At 46.1% G+C, this 15,831-nt stretch overlaps 1 protein-coding gene across 4 annotated transcripts in view; it reads left to right on the plus strand.

The window, feature by feature from the left end:
- AFF4 (AF4/FMR2 family member 4) overlaps nt 1–15,831 on the plus strand; it is a 52,799-nt gene that overhangs the window by 23,331 nt on the left and 13,637 nt on the right. For all 4 annotated transcript variants that reach the window (XR_005952150.1, XR_005952149.1, XR_005952151.1 and 1 more), the window contains exons 6-19: nt 2,342–2,378; nt 3,849–3,897; nt 5,003–5,023; nt 5,545–5,599; nt 6,556–6,593; nt 6,951–7,113; nt 7,563–8,480; nt 10,515–10,603; nt 12,115–12,352; nt 13,312–13,409; nt 13,928–13,991; nt 14,122–14,258; nt 14,641–14,712; nt 15,339–15,432. Coding sequence is in view for 1 of the 4 variants with exons in the window: in XM_041397993.1 (XP_041253927.1) it covers nt 2,342–2,378; nt 3,849–3,897; nt 5,003–5,023; nt 5,545–5,599; nt 6,556–6,593; nt 6,951–7,113; nt 7,563–8,480; nt 10,515–10,603; nt 12,115–12,352; nt 13,312–13,409; nt 13,928–13,991; nt 14,122–14,258; nt 14,641–14,712; nt 15,339–15,432 (2,073 nt within the window). In the remaining 3 variants the exon portion in view is untranslated. The remainder of the gene's footprint in view (nt 1–2,341; nt 2,379–3,848; nt 3,898–5,002; nt 5,024–5,544; nt 5,600–6,555; nt 6,594–6,950; nt 7,114–7,562; nt 8,481–10,514; nt 10,604–12,114; nt 12,353–13,311; nt 13,410–13,927; nt 13,992–14,121; nt 14,259–14,640; nt 14,713–15,338; nt 15,433–15,831) is intronic.

Consider the following 15,831-nt stretch of genomic DNA (forward strand, 5'->3'; position numbering starts at 1 on the left):
TATCCATGGGCTCACAGTCAGACACTCCAGAAATGCTGGCAGTGTTTATGAAATGCATTGAGCAGCCCAGCTGCTGGCTGGGAGGGAGGCTTGGCTCCCAGGGGGATGGCTGTGCCTGTCCCTCTGCAGAGCAGGAGCCCTCCTGCCATCCCTTCCTCCTGGGAAGCAGAAAGGAGATGTGAGCTGAGCTGTCAGGTGTCACTGGGAATGTTCCCCTCAGCCAGGGCTGTGGGATGGGAGCCCAGCCCTGCTGCCTCCTGTCCAGCTGCAGAATTCCTCTCTCCAGGTGTTTTTGTCAGAGTTTTTGTTTCCTGCTCCAGTGCCTTCCCTGTGTAACCTCAGTGCATTCTACTTTGCTTTAAAGGGTTTCCTTCCTTTCAGTTGCAATTTCTTTCTGAAGCAGGCTTTTAGAAGCTGCTGCTCTCAATAACTGGGAGTTGAAAGTACAGCTTTTTTTTTAGTCTCTGTGTTTCTTGAAGAAGTATGTATCCAGTAGATGGCAAGGGAGTTGGAAAAAGTTGCACATTGAACCATAACACCTCATTAAAGTGCACTTAGCTGAGAGCCAGTGCTTTGCCTCTGAAATAGGAAGTTGACTCAAGTGGGGAATTAGGCAGGTGTGTTCTGCAGAATTCCCAGTCCGTGTGCTGCTGGAAGGGGTGCCAGTTCCCCATCCCATGCTCTCCCAGTGCTGTGGCTTTGGAAATGCAGAGTTTGAGGTCTTTATTTCTTTTTTTTACTCTATTTGTTGGCTTGGCTGAGCTGACAGTGGCAAAAGAGAACCAGGGATTCCCACCTGCCTCCTCCTACCTGTGCAAATGATAAGAAATGGATTTATTTTGAAGGGAGTGTGGCTGTTCACAAGGCTTCTCTCCATCTTCGCTTTGCTCTTGAATTCTTTCTTAATTTATTATTGTTTTTATTGTCCCTTCCTTTCAGTTAGTAAAGATCAGAGGTATTTGAAACACTTCCCAAGGAAAGCTCCTTAGGAACTTCTCCAGCCACAAAATCCTTGTTCAATGCATTGTTCTATTTTTGAAATACAAAGCAGAGGGAAATTGAAAACATCTCAAGGGTGCTTTGCTGTGTAAAGCTTTTGTGTGTTTAAAAACTTCATTCTGTAAATTGCCTCTGGAACCACTGCCTGGCACTGGCTTGGTGTGAGGGAAAACCAGGTCACAGGTGGACCAGGAAAAATGGAATTCATTGTTGAATTGTAGTTCTGGTTTGCCATTGCCAGGGCATGTAAGTAAAATGTGTGTATACAACTAGAAATTGCAAATATTGGACTCAATTTATTTTTCTGGGGCCATCAGTTGTCCTCATTTTGAAATGAGGTCAGGAAGGTCCTATTTTAAAAAGGCACTCGAGCCTGGGAGGGAGTTTGCAGTGGCTCAGTAGCCTCTGTGTATTTGTTAAAACAAGGGTTTGGGATTTCAAAAAAGTTCATAATCAGCTGTGTCTTGGGAGTCAGAATTGGGGTTTCTGAAATGGGAATACTGAGGATGATAAAAGTGCTGAAATCTGCAAGGCTCCTGTTTCCTGGCTGGTTTTATAGGACATTGGGCAGGAATTGTTCCCTGGCAGGGTGGGCAGGCCCTGGCACAGGTGCCCAGAGCAGCTGGGGCCGCCCCTGATCCCTGGCAGTGCCCAAGGCCAGGCTGGACACTGGGTTTGGGACAGGGGAAGGTGTCCCTGCCACTCAGGGTGGCACTGGGTGGGCTGTGAGATCCCTTCCAGCCCATCCTGTGAATCTGAAATACATTTCAGTGGCTTTTCTCCCTGACCTGCTGTTCTGTGCTGCCCACCCAGGCTGGGTTTGCCAGGGACCCACGTGGAGCCTTTGGGGCAGAGTGTGCACAGCTGGTCCCATGTGAAACCTCACCTTGTACCTAAGGCTCCTTTGTGGCTGAGGAATGGTTTTTTCTTGAGATATTTTGTTCCAATTGCTGTGTGTGCCTGGAGAAGGAAAATGAGGAGGAAAGGGTTGGAAGGAAAGCACTTCAAACAGCAGCAAAGTTTGTGTGTGTGTCAGGAGCATAAACAAACATCCTGAGCAGTTCCTCTCCATCCTAAACACAGAGGAGGAGGGGATTTGGGAAGTTCAGCCCTGATGTGCCCTTGGGAACAGCAGGAATTGAGTGAGGAAGAGGAGTGTGAAGGTCTCACCTGTGGTGCCCCAGGGCCTAGCGAAAGAATCCCTTTTTTTGCTTGCTGTTGTTTCCCCTTTTCCAGAGGCTGTCATCCACTAGGTAGAAAGAATATCTTCCTTAGAGCCTGGCTTTTAGCACCTTGAATTCCCACTGCAAAAAAACCCACTTGTGATGTTTTATTCCCCCAGGAGTCTCAGCAGTCCAGTTTTGGCACTGGAGAACAGAGTGAGTACATGAAACTTCCTGGAATGTGTTGAATGTTTTTGTTGTCTTTGTGCTCTCAGCATCTCCCAAGATCTCAGGGCTTTTAGGAAATGAGGTTTTCCAGACTGCTCACAGGATGGAGGCTGACTTCAGATTTTCTCTGCTTTCTCAAGTTTTAAGCTGTTAAACAGTTGCTTGATTTTCTTCTGCATTTCTTGTTCAGATCTTGGAGGTTATCACTGAGTGGAAGGGTGGTGTGTTTGAGGGAAAAGATGTATTTTAATTGATCCAGTTCTTTACAAAATGCCTCTGTGGTTGATTGATTTGAAAATAACTGAGTACTAAACCAAAACACCTTAAAAAACCCAACCCCCTGCTTAGGGACATATGAGAAACTGGAAGAGTGCTTTTGCTCTTATTTCAGTAGAAAAAGCATGTGGCAGTTTCACCATTTATTTTTTCTTTGGCATTTTAAAGTCAAGAGAGAGAACTGGTCAAGAACTTAAATCACATGCTGTTGTCCTTGAGTTTCTTGCACTTTTGGACTTTGGAAAAAAGTAGCTTTTATTTCTTTAAACTGTCATTATTTTGAATATTACTGAAATGAACATAAAACTCCATAAATATTGGGTAAAATTGAATTAAATTAGTGCTGTTACCTTCCAAAAGTCCTTCCACTCCCTCTTGAAGTGATTAAACAGCTTAAATAGTAAAAGAAGAATGGTTTATTCTTAGATATTCACAAGCAGCTTATCTGAACATCTGATACAGTGGGGACTTAAGGAAACAAATTCAACTTAATTCCATAATGCTGAACCCTGGGCCCACGTTATGGGAGCAGCTGATCTTCAGGTGTGGAAAAGAAGAGCCAAGGTTAATTAAACACAGAGCCAGTTTCCTGGGCCTGTGTGGATTTTCTGGAAAGCTTTTAACAGCCTCAGTTCTTGTTTTTTGTTGAGCTGCACCCAGTTATTTACCAGAATGAAAGAATAGGGAAGGAAAGAAGCCCCAAATGAAGAAGCAGATTTTTTCAGGGTGTATTCCTGCTGCCAGGATTAGTGTGTGATTTGGATTTTGGGGTGTGGGGTTCTCATCCATCAGAGGCTGTGTGGGGATGCTGGAGCAGTCAGAGCTCAGCAGGTGGATCTGTGTCCCAGATCCTGCCTGTGTAAGGCAAGAATTCCATCTTGCTAGGAGCAGAACAGTTTTCCACACCATTAATAACAAATTGTTGTGGATTGGTTTCCACAGCAATGATTTACATGATTTTCTTCATTTCCTTGGTTAAATCATTTGCTGTATTTGGTGTTTTGCCTCTGCACTGCTCCCTCCCTCAGCCTGGGGCAGGTGGTACCTGGTGTCACCTGGGTGCTGCTCCCTCCTGTCCCCTCACATGGCCTTGCTTTATCCATCCTTGTGGCAGCTTTTTGGGGGGACTTCTTCTGCTGTGCCTGATTTTTCAGCTGTGCTTTTCTTCTTTTCTTCTCCTAGAACGATACAATCCCTCATCCAAAACATCCAATGGTCATCAATCCAAATCGTAAGTGCCTGCTGAGAAAACATTTCACAAATTAAAGTTGTGTTTTAAGAGATTTAGGAAAAGGTGTGTAGTGACACTCGAGCATCCTTCTCCTTGGCTGGCAGGAAAAAGGTTTTTTGGGACAATAAACCAAGTATTGCTCACTGGAGTGAGCAAAAATACCCTGAGCTGCCTTTCTGCTCCTTTGCTTTCCTGTCAGCTGCCAGGAGAGGAGCAGGAGTTTGGACCTTGGAATTGGCTTGGGAATCAGAAAAGGCATCAGCATGGGATGGGACCTAACAGAGCTGGCAGCTGGAGGTTGCACAAATTCGGGGTGAGGAAAGATTTTGGATTGGAGGAGACAGAAAACTGGGTCTGGGATCCTGTGAGGTTTGTTCTGCTCTCCCTTTAAGTCCCTGACAAATGTTTTGATCACAGAAAAACTCAGAGGCAAGTGTTCTGCATGGCTGTAGTCCACCTTTCTCAGACTTAAAAATCTGTGATATGCAGTTAAAAGATGGTTTCCAAATAAATCTGCCCATAGAAATAAATATTTACCAGCTGATTGTGTGTTAATGAAGACTCTGAAAGGTGACTCTGGGTTAGTGACATTCCCCAGTTAACTTTTGTTGGGATGCACTCCCAGGATGCAGGCAGAAGCCTGCTGCTTCTGCCACAGAATTGGTAAGATGGACAAAGCACCTGACCTATGGGAAAGAAATAAAAGAAAAGAAACCCCCTTCAATTCATCCAAACCTGGAGTCAGTGTCCCAAAATCAGGCAGTTCAGGAAGGGGCTGAGAGGGAACTGTGCCATTGCCAAGGCTGGGAATGGGAGAACCCCTGAGAGCAAGAGGCAGCATTGGACATTGCTGAGCTGGGATGCAGAAGGAAGTTTAAATGATGTTTACTGTGACAAAACTAAATATATATTTTTAAGTGGTTATGATCTGGTAAAGAAAACCCTTGAAAAGGAGATAAATGCATCGTTTGTAAAATGGTAGCAATGAGGAGTAGTTCAGGAGTGAGCTCCTAGAGGTTGATGTTGCTGTTCAGATCAGCAGAGCAGCTCACTGGGAAACTGAGGAGAGTCAGGCTTTTAATTCTTTCTCATTTTCCCTCCACAGATGTGAATCGAACCAGACAGAGTAAGATGTTTTATTTTTATAATCAAATGTTTCCAATAATCACGGAGGCCCTGCTGTGTGTTTTCATTGTGCTCATGCATTCTCACTTTGTGTGACTACCAGCAGTAATTATGGCTTTGGATAACAGTAATTAATGATGGTTTAGGACAGTTGCACCGTGCCACGAGACAGGAAGCAGCCACTGGGGCTGGCTTGCTTTCCTCCTTTCCAAACACAATTCTTGCCCATTGTGTGTGAGAAGTTGAACATAGCACAAGTTACCTCCTCCCACACCAGTAAATTGTGTCAGATTTCCTTTCTAAGTTTAACAGAATGGACTCAGGAGCCAGAGTACCTGAATCCTCATTCTTCTCTAAGAATGACTCAACTCACCATTCTTAACCATGAAGTGTGTGAGTGCAGTCTGGTGCCTCTCACCCACGCAGCCTCTGCAGGATAAACAGTGCCATGTTGAAATCTGGCTTTGCAAGCAATTAAAGTACTTGGAAAAACTTGTCTCACTTTCTCCCTTTTCCCCTTAGTATGTTGAAAGATGACTTAAAACTCAGCAGTAGTGAAGACAGCGATGGAGAGCAGGTATGTTCCTCAGATGGCTTCCCAAAAAGCACTGCACTCATCCATGGGGCAGCCCTGGCAGGGAGCAGTGGCCCAGCAGCAACCTGGGCAGCTCAGCAGGAGATCTGTGGCACTAAAGCCTCATGGAAAGTTTTTAGACAAACCTCAGGCATTCCTAAATGTAATTCTGAGGGAAATTTAGTGCAAACAAATTGAAATGTTGTGGTTTTGTGGAAACGGTTTGCTTTTATCTAGAAATTCTTATTAACTTATTTCACATGGGCCTTCTCTGAACATCAAATTGCAGTAGTGCACTTTAAAACTGATATCATGGCTCCTTAATTAAAGATAAACTCCTTTGTGTTCTGCCATCCCAGCTACAGAGCTCATGGTGGGAACATCTGTGTGCATTGGTGCCCTGGGGTGTTTGGGGTGACAGGGAGTCCCTGGGAGTACAGCTGCACCTAAATATTTATCAAAAAGTCTCTTTTTACTCGTTTCAGGATTAACTTTGTGCAGCTTCTGCCAGACTGGCACTTAACGTGCTAAATAAAAATAAAATATGTGTCTGTGCTGCCCAAAACCCCCACTGCTCTGGGGTTTCTTCTCAGTTCTGGTACTTGATTTTCTTCAAGTGGAAAACTTGGAGTTGGTGAACTCCACTTACCCTGGGCATCTCAGGAAAATCACTGTGAAATGCTGAATCATCTGATTCAAAAAGGTGGAAATGGGATGGTAATTAGTGGTAGAAATGGGAGCTATCACAAATGGAGTCAGAACATAGATTTGTGCTGAAAACTTGGAGAAAATAACGCTGCTTCTCCTTTCTATATAAGGAAAATGTAAATAAATTTAAACTACTGCAAATAATGTATTTTTAAAAAATTAAAGGCTATAAACCAGTGTTTTCCAACTTAATTGTGTATACAAGCCTAAAATAGCTTCTAGAAGCTTCATGCTCTTTTTTTGAATTGCAGGACTGCGATAAGACCGTGCCAAGGAGCACACCTGGAAGGTAGGAATTCCTGGGGGATTGCAGCCCAGGCAGCACCGTGGGGAAGCTCAGCCCAGTCAGCACTCCTGGCTTGGTCTCGTTTCCAGAAATTCATCTTTGGCTTGTAATAAAGCAAAAGTGATGAGAATTTAATCACTGATTAAATAGTTATAAATATAATATTAAATATTTCCACTTTGAGAGGGGCAGCACCTTCAGGTGTTGCCTGAGCTGTGAACAGGCTGAAGTGGGTTCTCTTGGGCTGAATTTTCTCCTGACCATTGATTAAAATGTTACGTTTTGTTACTTGTAACGGCAGGATTTGAAGGACGTACCTGTGCCTCGGGTAACTGTTGCTGTCCCTCCTTTCTGTTGCAGTAATTCTGAGCCTTCCCAGCACAACAGTGAAGGAGCAGATAACTCCAGGGATGACTCGAGCAGCCACAGCGGCTCCGAGAGCAGCTCCGGCTCCGACTCGGAGAGCGAGAGCAGCTCCAGTGACAGCGAGGCCAACGAGCCCTCCCAGAGTGCATCCCCCGAGGTAGGGCAGCCATGGGCCTGCCTTCAGCAGCTGGGCTCCAGTGCTGGCACTTAACAGCACAAAAGTTCAGTCAATTCCCACTGCTGGAGACAAAACTCCCAGCAACGTGGGCTCGCTGTCAGGCTGGGCTGCTCTGCTGCAGGTCCTGTGCTGCGTGTGACAGTTCTCTAGACAAGTCCACACTTATGTTTGATTTGAGGTGGTTTTTACCACCAGTTGTCTGTTGGAGAGCAGAGTTAGATGTGGTGTCAGAACCCTAAAAAACCGTGGCATCAAATATTGCCTGTTGGTAGCAGACAAAGGGAAAATTTGTGTTATTTGGGCCTGGTTTAAATTTATTTGTTTCAGGTTTTGGGTGTACCTCGTGCTTTGGTGTGCAGCTGCCACGTGGAAAAGATGGAAGAAATGGGAAATATTTTATCTAACTCTGTTTTTCACTTTGTTTTTAGCCAGAGCCACCACCCACAAACAAGTGGCAGCTGGATAACTGGTTGAACAAAGTTAATTCCCATAAAGTGTCACCAGCTTCTTCCGTGGACAGCAATATCCCTTCTTCCCAAGGCTACAAGAAAGAGGGACGGGATCAGGGTACAGGGAGTGGGTACACTGATCAAGGTGGATCCAAGGACTCCATTTCTTCTACACCAGGGAGAGATTCCAAACCCACCCAGAAGGGCTCGGAGAGCAGTCGTGGCAGGCAGAAATCACCTGCCCAGAGCGACAGCTCGACTCAGAGGAGGACTGTAGGGAAAAAACAGCCCAAGAAAGCAGAAAAGACATCTGTGGAAGAGCCCAGAGGAGGTCTTAAAATAGAAAGCGAAACCCCAGTAGACATGGCAACAAATATCCCTTCAAACAGGCACAAGGCAGCCACCAAAGGCTCCAGGAAACCCAATATAAAGAAGGAGCCCAAGTCTTCCCCTCGACCTACAACAGAGAAAAAGAAATACAAGGCTTCAAGCAAATCTGCCCAGAAATCCAGGGAATTCATCGAAACAGATACCTCATCCTCTGATTCAGATGAAAATGAGAGTCTGCCTCCTTCCTCACAAACACCCAAATACTCTGAGAGCAATAGGACTCCTGTTAAATCTTCCATGGAGGAGGATGACAGCTTTTTCCGGCAAAGAATGTTCTCTCCTATGGAAGAGAAAGAGCTTCTGTCCCCACTGAGTGATCCTGATGAAAGGTACCCACTCATTGTGAAGATTGACCTGAGCCTCTTATCCAGGATACCAGGGAAGCCTTACAAGGACGCCGAGGGAGCCAAGGCGGAGAAGAAGAGCGCTCCGGAGAAACACGCCCGCGAGGCCCAGAAGCTGCCCTCGGACAAGAGCTCCACCAAAGGCAAGAGGAAACACAAACAGGTGAGCCCTGTGGGCACATCCCCCTGTTCTGTCAGCCCTCAGAGCCCAGAATGCAGGTGACACCTCAGAGCTGTGCTCTGAGGAGGGGCTTTGCTGTGTAGAACCCCTGGATCATCCCTGTGCTGGTGCAGGAGGCTGTTGGGATTTTCATGCAGAAACACCTGTGGGAGTGTCAGCCCTGCAGCCAGAGCTCAGGGAGATCCTGTGCCTCTGAGCTCTGCAATGCAGCCCTCTCCTGCCTCCCTGGAGCCAGCCCCTGGTGCTCTGCAGGCCAGCTCAGGCAGCTGATCTAATGGGAAATCCACCTGGGAAAAAAACCCCAAAAGTCAGTTTGCATCAGCTCCCTGAGCCATGGAAATACCCATTGCCAGGATAAGGGATGGGGCAGGACTGGGCCTGGGGCATGGCAGCAGCATCAAACATCTCAGGTGCTGCTCTACTGGGAGCAGGGTCGTCTCTCTGTAATAATACTGAGTATTTCCCAAAAGCATTCCATTTTTTCAGCTAGAAGTAAGAAACAGGAATGGCTGGGGGACAGTAAAATGGGCAGGAGTCAGTGGACAACTGACCAGAAGGGATACTCCTGGAGGGGGGAATGTGAGAAGTCAATGCTGGTGTAATTTTAAACTGCTTTTTGAAAGCTCAGCACTGGGACCCTGTATAAAGGGCAAAGCTGGGGCAGTCAGCTGGGCTCAGTGATCCAGGGAGTCTGGTTTCCAAGAGTGTAGGGCTATGAGGCCCTGGGGCAGGGATTCAGGAATCCCTGTGCTGCTCTGGGTGTCCCTCTGAAAATTTCATTTTACCACGTCCAAGGGATCTGACAGGGGCTGGAGGCTTTGTTGACATCTGCAGTCCCAGGATTGTGGCAGATCATTCCCAGAGTCACCTGAGGAGATGGATCATTCCAGTTACACCAGTTTGCTACTGAGCAACCAAAGTAAACTGGATCACTGGCTGAAGTCAGAGTCGTGCAGGAGCCCTGACATGCAACTGCAAACAGATTTAGCCTGTTCCTAACTGAGATTCCTGTTCTCTCTGGCATGAGAAAATGAAGTGAGAAATGAACTTCTGTAAAAAGGGAATAACTCTGCCCACTACAGTGAGCAATTACTTTTGCAGGTGTTGCTGTATAAGTCCTGATGTTCCTGGGAGTGCACTCACACATGACTTCTCTCTCTTTGGCCAGTTTTGCCTTTAAGCACACATTTGGAATTACAGTATTAAAGATCTGTTCTCTCAAATCCCAACCACAAAGCTTTGGTTAAGTTAAGTTTGGACCAGTTAAATTCAGACTTTATCCCAGGAAACAGTGGTGGTTCAATGTTGTGAAGCCTCAGATCCCTCTGCTGCTTCCTGAGAGGATGGAAACCTGGGTGATGCAAGGACAGGACCCCTTTCCCCACCCCTGCAGTTTTAAGTTTGTGCTCCAAACACAAGTGGCACCATTTGATTTCCTGGATTTTCTTGATCACAGTTCTCAGCTTGCAGCATCAGTAACAGAACTGGGGTTTGTTACCAGAAGATTTGTTCTGTAAGCCCCCTTTTCCCTCTTATTCACTGGATTGATCCCTCCAGTGCTCAGTGAAGACATCTTAGAAATTTACCTTCAAGACCCTGTGACCTGAGGGTTAAATTCATACCAATACTTAGTCTTCAGCATCTCTGAGCTGACTAATAGATTAATTAGAGTTTTACCCTTTCCTGGCATTCATCAGACACCTCTTTAGACCCCACAACATCAAATCTGTCTCCCAGTCTTGCCAAAACCTTTGGCAGATTTTCCTGAGATTTCATGGTTGTAATGTATCTGTGCTGAAATGAGCAGCTTGGCTGTTGCTGCTTTTATCAGGCTGTGATTTAGCAGCCAGGCTGGGCTTTCATTTTGTTCCAGTACCAGGGTCTGGTGGGGATTTGTGAGGATGAGGACAGGCCATGGTTTTTTTGGGGTCTGTAGTAACTGTGAAACACCTGCTCAGAGCTGTCTGTGTGAAATGCTCCACTCTCAGTGATGTTTTTCTCATTTGCTTTGCTCAGAACGAGGATGAAAACAGAGCCAGTGAAAGCAAGAAAACGAAACTGGAAGAAAAAGCTCCCTCAGGACACAAGAATTCCAGCAGCAGGGAGTGAGTATCTCTGCTCTTCCTGCTCTGAGGGTCAGGGTGGCCCTGGAGAGAATGGTGCTCATCTTCCCCCTCTTCTGCTCTCTCCCACCCCAAGATTTCCTCAAATAATTGGTAATATTTCATTTTTTCTTGCCCTTCAAACAAATTTACTTCAAAGCTTCTACCAGCAATTGGAGGAAATGAATTTCCATCCCCAAAAGCACTTGCCAAGGACAATTGTGCTCCTTAACAAAATGAGGTGACCCCTCCTGTGAAGGGAATATTTCCTTCCTGGCTTTCTGTGATACCCAGTGGGGCTTGGGTTTGGTCTAGAAATCCAAATCTGTGCTTTTAAATTAACTCCATCTGGTAATTCTCTGTTTAGTAAGTTTTAAACTGAGAATAAGCTCCTGAACTGGCATTCTTTGGGAAGCTTTGGATCCATGGATTTACCTCCCATCTCCTTGGTTTGTTAGTGCAAGAAAAGTGTGAGTGGTACCAAAGCAAGGCAGTACAGAATGAGCAGATCAGTCCCATTGTTTAATGTGTTCTTTCTGGATTCCCCACGCTTTTTGCAACACCTGTTATGCCTTTCTTTGGTTGATTTCTTTGTCAGTATTAACCCACAGGGAGAGATGAAGTTTTTGCCATTAGATTTTGAAACTTCTGTTTCATTTCAAGCAATGAAAACTGGTATAATTGTGTCATGGAAAATATTCCTGTCCAGTAAGCAGTTGCCAAATCACAAAGGTGTGAGAAACTGCAGCAGTTTGGATGCTACAACTTTTGTTTGCCCCTTCTGAATTAAACAATGTCTTCCTGTTTGTAAGGAAACAGCTGTAGAATTAATGGATAGTTTGGTTTTTACCTGATATTTGATTTTTTCTGTTGTTTGCCTGATTGCTGGCACAGTTCTCTGAAGGACATTTAATTAAACAAAATACGATTTTTCCAGAAATAATGTAGAAAAATATTAATGGTGGGAGGGCAGGAAGAGCCAACAGCATCCCTCAGCAGCCAAGGGAGAGTGTCCTGAAAGGCTGTGCTGGGGAACTTTCCCATTCCCTGGGTTCCAGAGCTTTATCTGGAGCATCTCTCCCTGGAGCTGTTGGCTGGCTGGTGCACAGACAGCCTGGCGCTGGCATTGGCTCCCACTGCTGAAATTGGGAGGCTTTGGGCTGCTTTTTGTACAGAACTGGTGCAGGGGTGTGGTTTTATGGTTAGAACTTGTCTGGCTTTGCCCGTGCTTTCAGGTCAGAACAAATAAAATGGTGAAAACAAGTTCAGTCTGGCTTTGGAGAAACCTACTCACTGAGAGGATTATTCTGCTTTTCTCCAAAGCTGGGTCTGACAGTAAAAATCTTGGGGGGAAAAAAGATGTTCAGTTAGAGATTTAAAAATCAGACTTCTGTGCATTGTTTTTTTGGGGTTGTTTTTGGGTTTGGTTTGGTTTGGTTTGGTTTGGTTTGGTTTGGTTTGATTTGCTTTGTTAAGGAAGAAACCCAAACCCTGAATTTGTTCCTCTTTTCCAGGTCTTCAAAGCCAAGTGCTGTTAAAGAGAAGGATTTGCTGCCCTCCCCTGCTGCCCCAGCCCTGCAGAAGGATGCCAAGCAGGAGCACAGCTCCAGGAAGAGAACAGTCAGTCAGTCCTCATCCCTAAAATCCAGCAGCAACCCAGGCAAGGAGAGCAGCAGTGGCAGCAAGAGCAGCTCCTCTTCCAAGCAGAAGAAGACAGAGGGGAAGGGGTCCAGCAGTGCCAAGGAAGCCAAGGTAAAGGTCCCTGCCTCCTGTATTTTATTTAGGTGGATCTAAACAGCCATTTCCAGTTCAGTTTAAAACATCATCAATTTGGGATGTGCATTGTCTGCTGTCATAGAGCTCAAGTGCCTTGGAAGGCCATAAATGAGAAGACACCTTGGAGAGGTCATGGAATACAAATGCTTATCCTGCCAAATCCCTCTGTTAGTAGAGGAGTGGGTTTAGTCAGCCCTGGTGACTGGTGCTGCCTGTTCATTGTTTAGGTGGTCAACAAGAACATCACTAGAAAGCTGGAAATGGAACTGTGAGGCTGCTCTTGGCTCCTCAGAGCAGATACAGAACTTGTCCTGGTGTCAGAGGACAGCAGGAGCCCAGTCCATGCTCAGTGCTGGGATGGGAAGCTCTGGCTCTCATTTTATGACATTGTAGAAAGATTATTTCAACTCCAGCTCAGCAATTTACAGAGCTCTCCATGCTTGGAGGGGAGAAAACACAGTTCTGGAGATGGTGCAGAAAATGGTTTGTAAGAGATTTAGGTTGGGAAGAGCTATGTGATAGATTTAAAAATATAAATGTCCCCCAGCCAGCTGTTAATTTGTGATGTGTTTGTTGTTTTATACTTCAGGTGTGCTTTTACTCATGTCTTTCTCAGAGGAGTAGCTACTCTGTGTGAGTTTTTCAAGGCAAAGGCAGTCAGAGAGAGAGTTGTTGATAGAAGTCCTCCAAATCCTCCTCATCTCTGTTAGAGTAGACAAACAGGATTTAGAAACAGTGACAGGTGAGAGGGAGGGAGGGATTTCCTGACCCTGGTGTACCTGGAAAGCCTTGGCTGCACCCTGTGGGAGCATCCTGGGAGCTGAGTTGTTCCCAGAGCTCCTGCAGGCTGTCCTTCTGGTGGAATGGGGGAAGCCATGGGGGAATTTATACAACAAATGCTCTCCTTGTAATCATGGCATGGATTTCCCTTCCAGGAAAAGATCCTGAACAATTCCTCCAGCTGCCCTCCTGCCTCTGCTCAGGCCACAGAAAGTGTGAAGTCGAGGAGAGCAAAGCTTGTTTTTGATGATAGGTAAGGACAGAATATTCCTTTTCCCTCTGGGGGCTCTGGATCTTGAGCACAGGCAGCTCCCACGGAGCAGAGCTGGCATTTTGCTCCACAGAAGATGTTACACACAAGCTCTTTGTCAAAGCAAATACCTTGAAAAGAAAGTAAAACAAATATTTCACCATCTTGTGCAGACTTGAGGTTTTGGTTGGGCCAATTCAGGTGGCAGCTTGCTCTGAAAGCACTTCTTTAAATTCACTTTACAGACAAAATTATGTTTGCACCAAATGTAAAATAACTTTCTGCTTAAGAACTTGCTTGAAATACTGTTGGAATTACCTGAAACCACAGGATTAACTTGAAACTACTTTTAACAATTTTTAGTTAAGTAAATTAACAGATCCCTTTCAACAGTTTTAGTGCAGTGCAGTTTGAGTTAGGGCAGAAAAAGCCCTGAAATGTGGCAGTATTCAGGAGCTGCAGTCACAGAAGGCAGTGGCAGTGGGTGGCTCCTGTCCCTCAGTCCGTGTCCTCTCTTGCAGGACTTACTCAGCTGATCACTACCTGCAGGAGGCAAAGAAGCTGAAACACAATGCAGATGCTTTGGTGAGTGGCTCTCCCGTGCCCCCCCAGTGCATGCCCCTGATCCTGGGGTTGCTGTGCCTTTGCCATTCCCCTGGGCTGGCATTCCCTGGCCCCTGCCTGCTCTGTGTTGTGAGCTGTTCTCCCTCTGCAGTCGGACAGGTTCGAGAAGGCCGTGTACTACCTGGATGCTGTCGTGTCCTTCATTGAGTGTGGGAATGCATTGGAGAAAAATGCTCAGGAATCCAAGTCCCCGTTCCCTATGTATTCAGAAACTGTGGAATTAATCAAGTAAGCTTTGCAGAGCTCCTGCTGGGGCGGGTGGGTGGGGGGAGCTCTGGGAATCAGAGCTTTGAGGTGTGCAGAGGTTTTGCCCCCAGTTTTTGAGATCTGTTGTCATTCCCAGTAACGCTGGAGCAGTGACCAGTTCATTCCAGTTGCTGGGGTTTAAAGCATTTCCAGGAAGGGTGAGGTGATTTCTGCTGAGGCTTTAAGTGACCCACAGGAGCAGAATTATTCTGGTTACTGCTGAGTCGCTGCTTTATTTGGGGCTGAGAGATGTTCCTAAAACAGTGGGGACAGCTGAAACTGGAAATTCATGAGAACATGAGTGTTTTGTGAATGATAACTGAAGGTGGGTTTTGCTTTGGGGCTGGTCTGCCTTTCTCTGCAGGTACACTATGAAACTGAAGAATTACTTGGCCCCGGATGCGACGGCTGCAGACAAAAGGCTGGCAGTGCTTTGGTGAGTGTGCTGCCACTTCCTGCAGTGCATTTCACACCTGTAACCTACACAAAATGCTGGTTTGCACTGAGCTCTTGGCTGTTCCTGAGCCAGACACAGGAGATTTCCACTTGGCTGTGCACAAGCATGAATCTGTGTCTGATGCTGCCAGCGAGGGCCAAGGCTTTGCAGCATGGAAGGGTGAGAGCAGGAGGTGCCTCCTGAGCTCTGAGCCAGGATAAATCACACTTGGGCTGGCTGTGGGGGCTGCCAGGAGCCCTGAGGCCGAGGGAGTGGCTGCAGAAGGAGCAGAGGACCAGAGGTTCAGGGGAGAGCAGGGGGCAGGCCCTGGCAGGGGCTCAGGTGAGCAATAACTGAACCCCTTGCCTAGGAACTCACTGGGTGGTGTCCCCCAAGCCCAGCAGCAGCACTCAGAGTTCCAGTTCCAGCTGGAGGAACACAGAGCTGTTCCAGTTCTGAATTCCCCTCAGAATTTCAAGGTGGTTGTGGATTTTCTGGTTGAGTTACAACTTGAGAGCTGAGTTGGCAGAGAGGACATCAAGACCACAGCTATTAGATTTTTGAAGTTCACTGAGTTGAGATAAACCTGACTTTAATTGTGACTGATTTGTCCTGTCTTTGGGCAGCCTTCGGTGCCAAGCTCTGCTGTACCTGAGGCTTTTCAAACTGAAAAAGGAAAGTGCATTGAAATATTCAAAAACTCTGACTGAACATCTGAAGGTAATTGCATCTGTATTTTCTGAACATTAAAACCTAATGGTTTGGAAGCTCTGCATCACTTCAAGTTCCCAAACCCAATTTCAGAGTGCTGCATGTGAACACTTGTTTAGAACTGGACTTGAAGGTGTATTAAAGCTGGGCAGAGCTCTGATCACCATAACCCTGCTGGTCCTGGCATGGCAACTCTGTTAATTTGATCTTCTTTAATAAATGCAGTAGGCTTCAAGGAGAAGGTTGTTTGCAGTGGGATGTTGGCTGGGTTTAGGGAAATTACCCATGAATTGATCTAAATTTCTGTGCAGCTGATTCTGAAGTTTCCAGCTCTCAATATTGGGAGCAGACAGGCTCATCACATACCCAGTTTCTCAGATTTGGGATTTCTTTAATTGTTCACTGCCA

This window comes from Onychostruthus taczanowskii, unplaced genomic scaffold (assembly GCF_017590055.1).
Source record: "Onychostruthus taczanowskii isolate IOZ18803 unplaced genomic scaffold, ASM1759005v1 scaffold14, whole genome shotgun sequence".
NCBI lineage: Eukaryota > Metazoa > Chordata > Aves > Passeriformes > Passeridae > Onychostruthus > Onychostruthus taczanowskii.